We start from the raw sequence: 14,010 nt of genomic DNA on the forward strand, positions 1-14,010 counted from the left end.
TTAGCGTTATCCTTTACGGCACTTGATCTAAATTATAAGGTACCTGTACTGAATAAGGCCCACCTAACACTTTTTGGAAAATAACTCAAGAACCATAAATGAGAATAGACTGAAAAATCGTATTCTATTAGTGAGGGTATATGACTACAACATATTCAAACCACAATAACTGACAACCCCTCAACAAAATTTTATAAAGAAATTAAAAATTCCAAAAAATGGGCCTTATTAGGAGCATAGGCTCCTAATAAGGCCCACCAATTTTGTGAGTATTTTGATTCAAAACATAGTAATAGACAACATATAACATTATTAGAAATTTCACATTTTAAGTTGTACAAACATTTAAAAAGATTCCACTAGGCGCATCAAAGTAATTGCAACAATTTGCCAACTGATGACTGGAACCACTCTTGAAGTCTGGACATCAATTAGCCAAGCATCTTGTATGGGCCTTATTAGGCGCATGTGGCATCCACGAAAAAAACGTCACATTTTTATCATCAGAAAAGTTTTAGCAAAAAAAAGTGCATTATCCTTTTCAATACTAAGTTGGTTGTTACATGAAAACTTCAGCCGGCAGACAACAGTTCATTTAACCGGCCAAATTCTCACTTACTTTTTTTCTAAATTAACAAAACCACCTTAACTGCAAGTATCAAATTTTTGTTGTGCTCTAGCGAATCGGTTGATCACGTGACAAGGATGAAATCTGGTAAACCATCATGAATTTATATTAGTTTTTATGTAGGGACAAAATCTTTTATTTATTTGCACGGGTTTGCGAAATATGAGCAATGGGCCTTATTAGGGACCCGGCCTTATTCGGTACAGGTACCTTATATCCAATATTATGTCATCTTGAAGTTTTTGCAACCGATGTTTCGGCGTGTGAGGCTTCGTTGACTTCTGATTGTTCTGAAAAAGGCAGGATAACAACTAATTTAAAAGTTGTGCTGACAAGTATAGATTGTGGATACAGACCTGTAGTTACCTGTTTGTAGTTTTAATGATGGCAGACGCCAAAGTAAAAAGGCAAACCCAACAATACCTTCTTAAAGGAAGTTGTTTGTTGGAGCTGAAGGAGTGAGCATGTTTTTTTATTTAACTAACCGATGGTGGGAATAACCGTTTCATTTATCAGGTTAAGAAAAGCATTAACTGACATCTGAAAATCGCCATGCCTACTTACAAGCTAGTTTACTTCGACGGTAGAGGGCGCGCTGAGTTGCCTCGCATGTTGTTTGCTGAAGCTGGCGTAAAATATGAAGATTTTCGGGTCAAAGAGAACTGGGCCTCCGAAAAACCAAGTATGAAACAACTTATAACCTAAATACATTCCTAATAGGGCTGGGAAGTGCTGGTTAAAAACTGCTAGCGGCTAAAAGTTTTTAGCAACTAACAGCTTTGTTTGCCATCAGCCGAAAACGTACATGTACGAGATAATTTAGAGCAAACTTTTTTTGGTAATCCATGGACTCGTGGAAATGTGAAGCACTGCTATTTGTGTTAATGCTGGAATAGTTTGTTTCGTTGATAAACTTATGTTGTCATGATGTAGCCTACGTTGCTAATACAGCGCTTTCTATCGCGCGATTTAAGAATAACCCGTCGTTTAGACTGCAATTAACAGTGTGACTTGACAATTAGCGGGTATGGCGGCTAACGGCTAATGCCACCCAGCTAAAAGCTAAAGAATATCGGCTAAATTCGCATCCCTAATCCTTATAAGCTTGTTGCTAATACATATGGAAAGGATCAAAATAAGATATTAAAAACTGTAGGCCTTGCAATAAAACTTGTGTCGCATTTTTGCTCAATCTTTTTGCAGAAACTCCTTTCGGGAAACTCCCTGTCTTAACTGTCGATGGTGGAGAACCGCTGGCCGAAAGTGGCGCTATTGTGCGCTATCTGGCTAGGGAATTTGATCTCGATGGTGGAAGCTCCATTCACGCAGCGCAAGCAGATATGATCCACACCGCCGTCATCGATCTTTCCAATGATTTCCCCTATTTTGAAGAAGATAAAGCGAAATTAGTTAGTTGTGACGTTAAATTTACTTCTTTTGACGTCAGAAAGTTTTATTAAATTGTTGAAGTTTGTGAAACGATCTTCACCAGCATGAAGCAAATCTATAACTTAACAAATAAAGAATAATGCTGTTGTAAAATTCTTTTTCCTGAGAACTTGTTACTGATTGTTAGGCGGAGAGAGTGAAAACTTTAGAAGAGAAGAAAGCGAACCTCGTCTTTGAAAAGATCGAAGAACGACTGAAGGCGTCTGGAAGCCAATTTCTGGTCGCTCGGGTGAGATTTAATCAAAACGATATCTATAGAACGATCAGGTTAAGCTATTACTGTCTTGACTGACTGACTCGTCACATGCAAAGAGCGCACACAGCATCGAGGACTCTAAACCGACACCGAAACCGGTTACAATGTGTGCGTCTGTTTTTCTTTTTTGCAGAAACTAACTTATGCTGACATAGCTGTGGCAAGCTTCGTGGATGCGTTTAAGGATTTCGACGATTCGTTCATAAAGAAGTTTCCGTGCTTGGACGCTCTGCAGCAACGGATCGCGTCAAGACCAAATATAAAAAAATGGTTCGATAACCGACCAAAAACGATGTTCTAAATTTGAATTAGCATGTTTCTATGGATATAAAAGTTGTGTAAGAGCGTAATTTCAAATCAATGAAATATTCGATTGTTTCCAAAAAGATCCATCCTGTAAAAAATTATTTACTTGAAGTTATTGAAATTTTGTTTAAATGAATTTTTCATCAGCTGAAATGACTTTAAAATAAACTGATTAAACAAGAGTAGCTGTTACCGTTATTTTCATATTCTTACGCTGGCGGATGTAAGTTTAGGTCAATATAAATTTGTAGCCTACGACGTAAAAGAATGTTAGTTGATTTGAAAAAATCTGCACCTTGCCTGCAGCTAAATAAAATTAAAAGTCATCTTTTAAAGCGGAATAATCGCTGGCATATTTACACGCTATTATCAAGTTTGGTAGGCCGTACTCTACTTCACAGCACAAGCACTTATTGTGTCTGCAAATCCTGTAAAACCACAGAATGCAGTCATAAGTCATTCTTATCTCCTTCACACATATGTTTTGTACTGATATGAGCGGTTTGTATCACATATACTAAGATAAATGTTCCGGAACCACAACAGATAACTTTTTAATGCGATTTTAACGCGTTTTTCGATTATTTTTTTCCCTAGTAAGACGAAAGCCGACCTGCGGTAGAAGTGTTTGTATATTTGTCTGCCAGATTTCTTAGAAAATCGCGTAGTGTAATATGATGAGGAGGTCGTACTCTGGTTGTGGTGACGTATTGCGTGAATAAGCTTACTGTATAATCCTGGGGAAATATTGGAGAGTTTTGAGTTAGTCTTTAACTTGTTGTTTTATAACTTTTTTTGCGAAACATCAAGGAAAGCGTACATAATCAGATTGTAGTATTGATTACTGCCTAAAACAGATTGAAAAATAAATTTGTACAATGTCTAAATTTTTCAATATAATACAACAAAACAAAATGCGATTTGTATGAAGCGCATTCGTCACTTTCTTTATTACAATTAATTAAATGTCGAAGTGATTTACTTAGTTGAAACAACATTTGCTATTTTGTAATCTTTCAAAACAGCCTTTGAATTAACATCGTTTAGACAAAATAATCACAGAAGAAATTTTCTGATCATTAAAATCAGTTATTGAAGATGTCACAGCAAATAAGTTGAGGATTTAATGAAATAAAAGACATTTTCCCGGGTAAACTTGTTCTGTGAGTAAAAATTGCAACAGCACCCACAGTAGCTTGAACAGTTCTTAGCAGAGATGTTTTCTACTTTATTGCCCCAAGCTTTGAGGCAGATAACACACAGAAAAAGGCAAATAACATAATAAAAAGCGCTCATCCAAGAAAAGTTTGTCAAATCGTGAAGAAAGTTCGTTTTAAGCTTGCTTTAAAAAGTTCTTCGTCACTGAGCTCGTGGCTTCGGAATCTGGTTTAATGTTTATGAGATTTTCATGTTTAAGTCTTTCTACGCTCATCTAGGATAGAGCAAAGGCTACAGTAGAAGCGCAAGAACCATTTTTCTGACCATTTACAAAAGCGGTTTTGTCGTTCAGGAACATTGTTGCCAACTGCTGTTCTTTAAGCATATCTGAACATGTTGCGTCTTACTTTCTGGCTTGGCCTGTGCGCATCACTTACTTCGAACCTGGTCACTCAAGGTCTGACAGAGTCAGACGAACGTGTTTGTTTCGCCGTCACTCAACTTCGGGGTACTGGGGACGGACAATGCGCATGCTCGAACGATGACATTCGGCGCATTATAAGGGACGAACTAGGAGATGTGTTAGGTGAGCAGATACCTAAGCATTGTTGAATTGTTGTGAAAGCATCAGTGAGTTTTTACGTCATTTGACGTTGCTCTATTGGTGGAAAAGAGTATGCATAAAAATTTTTGGCTTGTGGTCTCGGATGCCTATAGGCATATTTTGACTATAAAGCTATCTCTTGTGCAGATTCAATCGACCGGTTGCAAGACATGATCTCTGACATTAATTGTGGTGGAGGCGGCTCAACTGGCTCATCCCCTGGTTTGTGATGATTTTGCTGATACTGTATATGTTGTTACTATTGACAAATATCAACATATGACGAGTATAATCTGACGGTTATATAATATTTCACATTTTAAGTTAATGATTACTGATTATGACGTGACACTGGCAAATAGATGTAAAATCAAATATATAATTGTAAAAAATTAAAACACGTTTCACCTTGTTGTATAATAAAACGTCATTAAAAGTTTCGTCAAACATTTCTTGCATTTATCTGATTTTTCAAAAGCATTAAATATCTTGAAGGTCCGAGCAGAGATCCTTGTAACCCTGACCCTTGCTCTGGTCAAGGAGTCTGCAGAAGGCAAGGCAACAACAACTTCTTATGCCAATGCAATCCAGGCTTTGTCGGGCTAGATTGTTCTGCGAGCAATGGTGAGAAGCAGAGCAATATACAGCATAGCGGCTAAGTCTTATCTTAAAGAATATTTTCAGCTCTTAAACCAGACCAAAGCAATTCATGAATGCAACTATTATAACTATTATTAACTATTATAACTATTATTAACTATTATAACTATTATTACTACTATTATTCCAACTATTCATAACCATTTGAAAATCGTTTTCTCATAAAATCTGTTTGTCTACGCTTTGTAGTGGGTAGCTGCGCGATTTCTGTCGGGATAACGGACAGTCGTGTACCGGACAGCGCAATAACAGCTTCGTCGATCTATTCTCACCACTACGAAGCTCATTACGGGAGACTTAATCGAAGAGTAGGACGTGGACAGGCTTGGTTCCCGGCAAGACGTAGGCTTATTTGCAGCTGAATTTCTGAATTTACTCGATCTTTTCTAACTATTTGCATCTTTTCTTCAGCTTATCGTGCTGGTGAATGGATTCAGGTCGATTTAGCTGCACCGACAACTGTTGTTGCCGTGGCAACGCAAGGTAGCCCACGTGGTCATTGGTGGGTTACCAGCTATAAGGTGAACTACAAAGCGGCGACAAATTTGTTCCAGGCCGTATCAAGCAACACCGGAAGCTTGGTAAGAATATTTTGCCAAATTGTACACTGTTAAACCGATGAATTTTTAGCCACGTTTGACAGTGCTTCCAAACCAATGTTTTATATCAAACCAGATCTTCCAAGGCAACAGGGACCGTAACACGGCAGTCCGAAACAACTTCGCCAAACCGGTTAGGAGCAGATATTTCCGGCTTGTTGTCCAAACGTGGCACAGGGAACCAGGACTTCGTCTTGATTACTTCACTTGCCAAACAACTGTTTTTTAGAAACAATCAAGTTGAGCAATCCAAGTATCAATCAACAAATGGTTCAACTGATCATCAATGTCAATTGTTCCTCACTAACCTGTTGCAGTGTATATTCTCGTTTAACAAACATAAGCTATAATGTGAATATACTGGCAGCTAATGACGAATAAACTAAAAGGTATATATTTAATAACGTAACCGTAACATACAAGTTGTTGGTAAAGTAAAAAATCGTCTACAATGAAAATAGGATTTTTATTTTAAAGTTAAACATAACACACCATGAAATCATAGACAGAAAGAGTAAAACGAAATAATAAATGCATCAAAGCACACAATAACATTTGTTTACAGTAAAAATGTTTTGCTACGTCCGAAAAACATCCGTGGGTTAAACATACAAGAGGTTAAAAATGAACTTATTCTAATGAAATTCCACAACAATTTAAGCATCGCTTTGTACGGTTGACTTCAAACAGAGCCGCCACACATAACAACATCGTAAGCATTTTCGGAATCAAACGCGTGGTTGGTTGCTGTGACATTTTCATAAATTGCCTGGCTTTTGTTTTGAAAAGGTTTCTCATAAATACGGTCAATTGCTACAGGGATATGATATACTTCGTCTTCCCTTATATATTCTACTTGATCTGAAGAAAGTAAATAAAATAAAGATAGAAAGTTTTAGGCTCAAACTTTCCCAACTTATGTTCTTATATGAACTGCTGTATTTAGGTGTTTATCAGGAAACGACTAAAACAAAAAAAAACATTCCTTTTTTCGCTTCTGCTGCGAATGGCAATTTTGGTAAACTTACGTAAAGTAAAATTTCCAGGTGGAGTTTTTTCTTCGTTTTTCCGTGGACATTGACACAAGTATCTGAAAATGGTTTATTGCTAACTTTTGTTGGTAGTTGGCAAATACAAGGATGAATGAACTGACAAACAAACAGACGGACGGATGGACAAACAGGTAGATAAGTAGATAGAGAAATGTTTATGTTTAAAACAGTACAGAGTTAGTTAGTTAGTTTCTCACTTGGTTTTGTAAATCAACACTCCCACCATTAACAGTACCAGGAACGTAGGCAGAACAACTGCGACGGAAATGTAGGTCGTCTGAAGCTGAGTGCTGGGTGTTGTAGGGATTGGGTTAGGATTAGATTTTGAAACACAATATCCCGTAATGTCGAGTGCATTGCTCGTTCCTAAGCAATTGTTGGCAAATATCTGTAATATGTAAGTAATACACAATGAATTTATCTGAACGTTGGTCAATTTTCCAGGTTGTTTATTACCGCTCGCATTAAAATTTATATAAATATCACAAAGCATAAATAATAACTAATAAAAAAAAAAACAGAAAAACTGATAGAAAAAAATAAACTAAACTAATGGAAAAACCATTTTTTCCCACAATAGCAGTATAAACAAAATTTTAAATGGCTCGCCAACAAGACGGTAGTCTAATGAAAGTGTTGTTCAAATTTCTCAGATCTCGAAAAGGTGAACACCTTATTAAGAAAACATCAAGATTTAAGTTGATAGGATTTTTCCAAACCTTAAAACTTATGTTCCTGTTATATCCATATATAACCAGTTGCTCAGATGGTATCGTGTATCGAGCGTTTCCAATCTCAAACAACCAGGAAGTGACGTTTAATTTTATGCTCGAGTTGAAAAGGTTGTTTGCAACGATCTATGGAGGTGTTAATATTAATATGACGCGTTGGTGTCGTTACGCTTCATTAAGCAAGTTATTGTTCCAAGTTAAGACACAATTTTTTTGTTTTACGTCAAACAGCTAAGACTACCTCATAAGAAGTGGTGTTTCCGTCAGCATTGTCACGTGACCATTCTATGACACAATCATCGGATGCAGTATTGTTTGCTACGTAAGCCGTCGTAACTGCTTCCGGTTTCCCATAACTTGTTGTCACGTAAACATCATCTGACTTTAAGTACTTCGTCGAACACGAATGCCAAAATTCTGCCTAGATGAAACGACACGTATGTAATGTGTTAACAAACAGAAATGAAAATCATTTATAAAACCCTTCCAAATAATACTGAAAAAACACTATATATTTTGTAATTTATTACTTGCATTATCAAAAAAAAAATGTTTTTTTTTTAACTTACGTAGGAATGCTAAAATTTGGCTAAACAGAACGATATGGAAATGTGTAGAACAACTATAAACTAACTCAAAATAGTGTGTATATGGTTTAATTATTTCAAAGTGTTATACTTGCTTTTGCCCTATATTTATTGCGTTTCTCCCTAGCGGACGATTACGCTTTTTCGTGTTTAATTAAGCAAGTGTGTCTTTTTCGACTTGTTTCTACAGGTAGTCGCACGGTCAGTTTTTATATGGGAGCTCCTGAAATGAGCTGTGTCAACGAAACTTAACTAAACTGTTTTTAAATAAAAGATGTGCCTGTAAATCTGTAAATCAAAGAGCGGGGACAACAAAACGTAACAAACGCATAAACTAATAGATTTGTAAAACTTTCAACAAATGTTTTTAAGTTGACTTACAAAGATTCTATATGTTGTTCGTGGCTTCAAATTTGGAACAATAAAAGTCCCCAATGTACCATTAATCAGATGAAAGACGGGTCCCACATGTATCTACACATGAATAAACGTCATATTTTAATAGTCGCTTTAAAAACTTTTAAATACTATTTGAAATTTGCAAAATTACATTTAACGTGACATTTTCATTCCCAGAAAACAAACTTTTGTACAAAGTCAGATTCCACGAAACTAGAACCGACGTGGAGTTGCACATAATTGCTTCAGCTTGAATAGAAACTAAAGACAAGAAAATGATAGACAACGATCTTGTAATACCTATGAGATTAGTTTCGCAATTTTGTTCAAAATACGGTTGTTTTTTGTAATTTACGTAACTTGGTCAAACACTATTTTATTTGCCACTAACGTTGAATTGAGTAAGATATTTTGTGCACAGTGTAAGGTTAAATTGATGGAACAAAACATGGAACAAACTTACATTTGATCTGACACGCGTAATAATAAGACGTTGTACTTCCACATTCAACTGCACTGGCCACCCAGTCTACGTCGTTGTAGCGAAGTGCGAGTTGTTGACATTTGTCTTTGTTTGCTGGTGGAAGATCAAATGGAAATGAGTTGACGACGTGGTTGTCCGATAACCAATCAGACTGATTTACGGCAGATCGGATGCCCGTTTGGATATGTAAATCTGGTAAAGATTTTAAGTCAAATTTAACAAAACAGAACAAACAAAATATCTTCAAGCACATCGATGAGTAGGAATGGACAAATTGAAATGACCAGGTGTCGCTAAATATCGCCATCAAAGACTTGTTCAAGTTTCATAGATTTATGACGTTTTTAGTTTTGTTGTTTAAACCAATTAGTAGTTTCGTATTTCTAGGTTTGCTTGGTCAGCCTGGACGTGAACCTGCTGTAGCGCATGCGCTGTAATTAAGTTCTGCACTTTCCTTCTTGTTTTGCTGTAGAATTATTCCCAATATTCTTGATGGAATATATGAGCACTTCGTTGAGCATGCAGAATGATTTAAGGTGAAGTGTAGTTTACTGCTAAGCCGATAGGCTTAATTACGTATACGCGTAGCAGACACGTGACATGAAATAACTTCAACATATTAACGTCTCTCTAAAAACTGCATTGCGGTAAAAACCTACATAAATTATTGCGAGTTTGTCATAAATTTCAAGTATTTTATTCCTAAACGTAAAAAAGTTCAGTGATTGACAAAATTGTTTTCATGCCTGGGTGGTAAATAGGAATTCTCACCTGGAATGTACAGAGGTGAAAGCCGGGTGTCATAGTTAACTGTCCTGGGCCACTCTGTAGTAGATGGTTCATCAGACAAAGAAAGTCGAACCGAATATGCAGAATTATGATATCGATAAACTGGTTTAGTTCCTCGGTCTTTCTCTCCTCCGTACAAAGTGAAGTCGTGTGTCCATCCATCAGTGCAATTGGTGTTTTGCACAGACCATTTTTGCCATACTTTATAATGCTGGTTGTAGGAAGCTTTGCAAAATACAAACTTTGCGTTGTATTCTGCTCTAGGTCTGCAAAACATATTCACAGTGTGGTCATATTATACATTAAAAACTACATCAATTTTAAATCTACTGCATTCTTTATGATTTATTTTACTTTTTGTAGAGTTTGAAAGTAGGGAAAGACGAATCCAAACTCCCAAGTCCATTAAATGTTCCCTTAAGCACATATTTGTAGTAAACAGTGTATTGATATACTTCCACTTCGCTTAAACCTGCTGAAGTACAAATAACGAAAAATTGTTTGCATGTGGTTGTAAAGTAACAAATATGATTTCTGTTGCATCACAATCAAGGTCGCACCGATCTCATAAATTTCGTTCATCTTTTGTTTGATGTCCGCTGCAGTTCGAAGATCCTGGAAGTGAGCCAACCTTCCTCCCATGGCTGCGCATTGCTTTTCAGCTCCGAAGAAATCCAACTGATCATGTGACATGGCGTAGAACGTCTCTCCTACGCGCACGGTATTGTTTGGGCATTCTTGAGACACAAAATAAATTCGAATTGTTTTCGCTTTACTTAACTGTTTTATCAACAGAATGTAATCATTGACGTATTTGTATATATTTGGTAAAAAGGTTTTACCGATATAGGAATTTTTCGGCAAAAGAAAAGATAAAAGTGAAAAAACAAGAAGCAAACGCCGGTAAAATGAATTGCTTAAACGCAGCATACAACGATTGTGTATAGAGGCAGAAACAGATCAAAAATTGGTAAAATTTCAGAATTATGTTTATAAATATACTTTCACAATAAACAATATCCGTTATTTTCACTTACCAGCTTGTGACAACGGAACAATCCACAGAAGTAATGTTACTAAAATAACACTTTTTCTTAAAACGTAGCAATCGTCCATTTGTGCAAAAGAATTGTGGAACATAACACCTTTTTATATCGATAAATTGACCTGTGCATAATAAACAAATATAATGCTTAATTTTCGTTATAAATGAACGGAAAATCAACTTTAATTATGAATCGAATATTATTATGAATATTAAATTTGAATGAATGAATTATAGCAAGGAAGAAGTATACTGTCTTTCCCTGCTCCGGCAAAGCTATAAACTTTCAGAAAAGTATAAAGACCATAACCATAACCCTCGTTGCAAAACGTGTTTATCGATACACTTTATACCAAGGAACTGTCAAGCCAAGACTGTAACCCCACTGTACAGTATCTATTATGTTCTTGTGTTTGGTGTTTGAGCGGTTTTTTTTCTCGCCGCATTATCATTTCAGGTCTTGGAAACTTAACTTTAACATTCGTTTGTTTATAGGGAAAACTTTAGGCTACGAAGTCGGTCAGTGAATTTTTTAATGTTGGTTTTTATTGTCACAAGTTGTGAATCGAAATCAAAACAATCGAAACCTAAGAACCGTTCCATGTCCAGTCAATTTTAATAAAATTGTTGTTGATGTTGGCACAGAAACTATCTGTTAAATTGTTTGTATTGTGATGAATTGTTAAGCAATAAACTAGCTATACCAATCAATTCTCATCGACAAGCAAACAGCCATTAGTCATGTTCATTCTAAATTAAAATCAAATGTGACAAACTAGGCAAAATTTTGCAAACATACTACTACAGTGTATACAAGGTTGAAGTGACTTGAAGACATATAATGTTGGTCAATCGCGTTTATATCACTGAATACTATATGTCAATATAAGCCATTACTATCAGCCGTTTTATCAATTTGAAGTTTATCAACCTGATTATTTTGTATAAACATTTTGCAAAATTATACTTGTTAATTCAAGGTAGGCTACCGATTTGTTTGCGTACTTAACCCTGGTTATAGCCTGACGTCATTGACCGAAGTCATGAATTGAAAACACGTATTAAGGTAAATCTCATGTATATAATGTTTCTTAACACGATTCAAAAAACATTATATAGACTCTAAAATCTTATCAATGTCTTTGCTCTTCACATCAAGGCTGTCATTTCATATTAACTTCATTTTAACTGACAAAATAAACTGCTTTCATTTGTGTAACAAAATATTGTTAACTTTATGTTAAAAATATGACAGTAAGATAAAATCGTGACCCGACACCTTATCGAAAGACACTTTATCGAACGACACTTAATCGAACGACACTTTATCGAAAGACACTTAATCGAACGACACCTGATCGAAACGACACCTGATCGAAACGACAGTTGATCGAAAGACACTTTATCGAACCGAAAGTTGATCAAACGACACTTTATCGAACCGACAGTTAATCAAAACGACAGTTGATCGAACGACACTTTATCGAACCGACAGTTCAAGCAAGATTTTTGCGTGTTTCTCAAACATTGAAACAATGGGTCATTGTGATGTTCAGCTATCTGTCCATGTTTGTTTGATAAAGTTAGATTTTGTAATTTTTGAGATATTGTGATATTTATATAATTTTGCTCTCTCTCCGCATTGAAACGTATTACTCATTTACGCACCAATAACTTGACTAACTATTCTTTTTCGTTCTCTTTTCACAGCGGGGGCGCGGCGTAACAAGAAGAATTTATAGAAATGTGTCACTTTTAGAAATACCTAATTTACACTAAATTCACTTTCTTTAGTTTTACAATTATGATGTATACAGGAAGCCAGATGATGTTTCTACTAACCTGTAATAATCTCATCGTCTACGACGCATAGGTTTCTAGTAATTAACGATTGCAAATGTGTGTGCGGGGTTGGCCACACCTAGTTTTTTTAGTAAACTCGCGAGCCTGGTTAGGATAGGGTTAAAAGATCCACAATTTATTGAAACAACTGACGATATGCACTGTTAAAAGAACGACAATTTATTAAAAGAACTGACAACATGCACTGTTAAAAGCACGACAACTGACGAAGTGCACATTTCAATCGCATTCATTTAATCACAAGTTGTGTGCAATTGCTCGAAGATAACTTTTTATGTCCATATTTGTTGAGTCATAATTTTCAACTATGCTCCTCAGACGTTGGTTGACAGCGTCGTAGCGCTTCTTCCGTGGTGGGCCATCGATTCCAGCACTCAATTGTTCAATTAACAATTCGTTGGAACCTTGTTCCTGCTTAATTTTTTTGACGAGTCTGCGAAGCGTCGGATGGGATATTGAGACACGCTTGCTGAACGCATTGTGCCATCCTTCAATGCTATTATTCGTTCGTGGAAGGTCATCTTGAACCCGGTGGAAGACATTCACATGTGTACGTGCTACCAAGCATCGAAGCCATTTATTTTGCGCTGTCGGTCAAGCTGGGATAAAGACCACTTTCAAGAAGCTACTTTGTGTAAAAGTCAGACAGCGACATGCCCCTTGCTATTAAATTTTGCCTTCAATTCCTTACTCTTTGTATCTATAATGACTAGTCTAGTCTACTGTACAGACAATCTCGTACTTAGTAATTCTCGTGCGTATTCTTGTGATATCTTATTAATATGTGGGCGGGCCGGCCGCCATGCGAAATCGAACACTTTATGATACAAATATAAAATATAGATATAAAATATAAATCGTCAACTTTATGATATATACATCACAATTCATTAATGCACACCATTACAAAGACCGCACATCACAATGGCTCATTGTTCCAATGTTTGAGAAACACGCTAAAATCTTGCTTGAACTGTCGGTTCGATAAAGTGTCGTTCGATCAACTGTCGTTTTGATTAACTGTCGGTTCGATAAAATGTCGTTCGATCAGCTGTCGTTTCGATAAAGTGTCTTTCGATCAACTGTCGGCTCGATTAACTGTCGTTCGATAAAGTGTCTTTCGATCAGCTGTCGTTTCGATCAGGTGTCGTTCGATAAAGTGTCTTTCGATAAAGTGTCTTTCGATAAGGTGTCGTAGTACCAGATAAAATAACTTTTGTCGCAATCAAGTCTAACTACTACAGCAATTCACATATTAGTTCTTTCAAAGTTCTTCCTTGTACCGTTTTGGCTTTATTTACCCTTAAATAATATTTATTTCTTCGTGTGTACATGGCGCCACATTTGCCATCCTTTGTTGTAGCCAAAGCTGCTTTGATTGAAAATAACTTTGTGACATT

General features: G+C 36.3%; 2 protein-coding genes and 1 long non-coding RNA gene across 3 annotated transcripts; 2 read left to right on the forward strand and 1 right to left on the reverse strand.

The window, feature by feature from the left end:
• Window positions 1-1,120: 1,120 nt before the first annotated feature.
• LOC143468174 (glutathione S-transferase 1-like) lies at window positions 1,121-2,821 on the forward strand. The gene is made up of 4 exons (XM_076965197.1): window positions 1,121-1,310; window positions 1,832-2,037; window positions 2,205-2,306; window positions 2,467-2,821. Exons 1-4 carry the CDS (start codon window positions 1,181-1,183, stop codon window positions 2,632-2,634), a joined length of 606 nt encoding a protein of 201 aa, XP_076821312.1. The 5' UTR covers window positions 1,121-1,180; the 3' UTR covers window positions 2,635-2,821.
• Window positions 2,822-3,967: 1,146 nt separating this feature from the next.
• On the forward strand, window positions 3,968-6,103 carry LOC143468999 (lactadherin-like). The gene is made up of 6 exons (XM_076966511.1): window positions 3,968-4,383; window positions 4,549-4,623; window positions 4,897-5,025; window positions 5,251-5,403; window positions 5,473-5,642; window positions 5,737-6,103. Exons 1-6 carry the CDS (start codon window positions 4,191-4,193, stop codon window positions 5,887-5,889), a joined length of 873 nt encoding a protein of 290 aa, XP_076822626.1. The 5' UTR covers window positions 3,968-4,190; the 3' UTR covers window positions 5,890-6,103.
• Window positions 6,104-6,109: 6 nt separating this feature from the next.
• Window positions 6,110-7,577, reverse strand: LOC143469000 (uncharacterized). Its single transcript, XR_013119052.1, has 4 exons — window positions 7,432-7,577; window positions 6,910-7,100; window positions 6,689-6,750; window positions 6,110-6,521 (listed from the first exon to the last, which is right to left on the reverse strand). It is a non-coding gene; the product is annotated as an uncharacterized LOC143469000 (long non-coding RNA).
• Window positions 7,578-14,010: the final 6,433 nt, after the last annotated feature.

This window comes from Clavelina lepadiformis, chromosome 8, assembly GCF_947623445.1.
Source record: "Clavelina lepadiformis chromosome 8, kaClaLepa1.1, whole genome shotgun sequence".
Classification (NCBI taxonomy): domain Eukaryota; kingdom Metazoa; phylum Chordata; class Ascidiacea; order Aplousobranchia; family Clavelinidae; genus Clavelina; species Clavelina lepadiformis.

Excerpts from the sequence above, each read along its gene's own strand:
- LOC143468174 (XM_076965197.1), top strand. The coding sequence starts at position 1,181 with ATGCCTACTTACAAGCTAGTTTACTTCGACGGTAGAGGGCGCGCTGAG. Across the intron at positions 1,311-1,831 it reads CTGGGCCTCCGAAAAACCAA|AAACTCCTTTCGGGAAACTC; the intron begins GTATGAAACAAC and ends ATCTTTTTGCAG. Across the intron at positions 2,307-2,466 it reads GCCAATTTCTGGTCGCTCGG|AAACTAACTTATGCTGACAT; the intron begins GTGAGATTTAAT and ends TCTTTTTTGCAG.
- LOC143468999 (XM_076966511.1), top strand. The coding sequence starts at position 4,191 with ATGTTGCGTCTTACTTTCTGGCTTGGCCTGTGCGCATCACTTACTTCG. Across the intron at positions 5,026-5,250 it reads AGATTGTTCTGCGAGCAATG|TGGGTAGCTGCGCGATTTCT; the intron begins GTGAGAAGCAGA and ends TACGCTTTGTAG. Across the intron at positions 5,643-5,736 it reads CAAGCAACACCGGAAGCTTG|ATCTTCCAAGGCAACAGGGA; the intron begins GTAAGAATATTT and ends ATATCAAACCAG.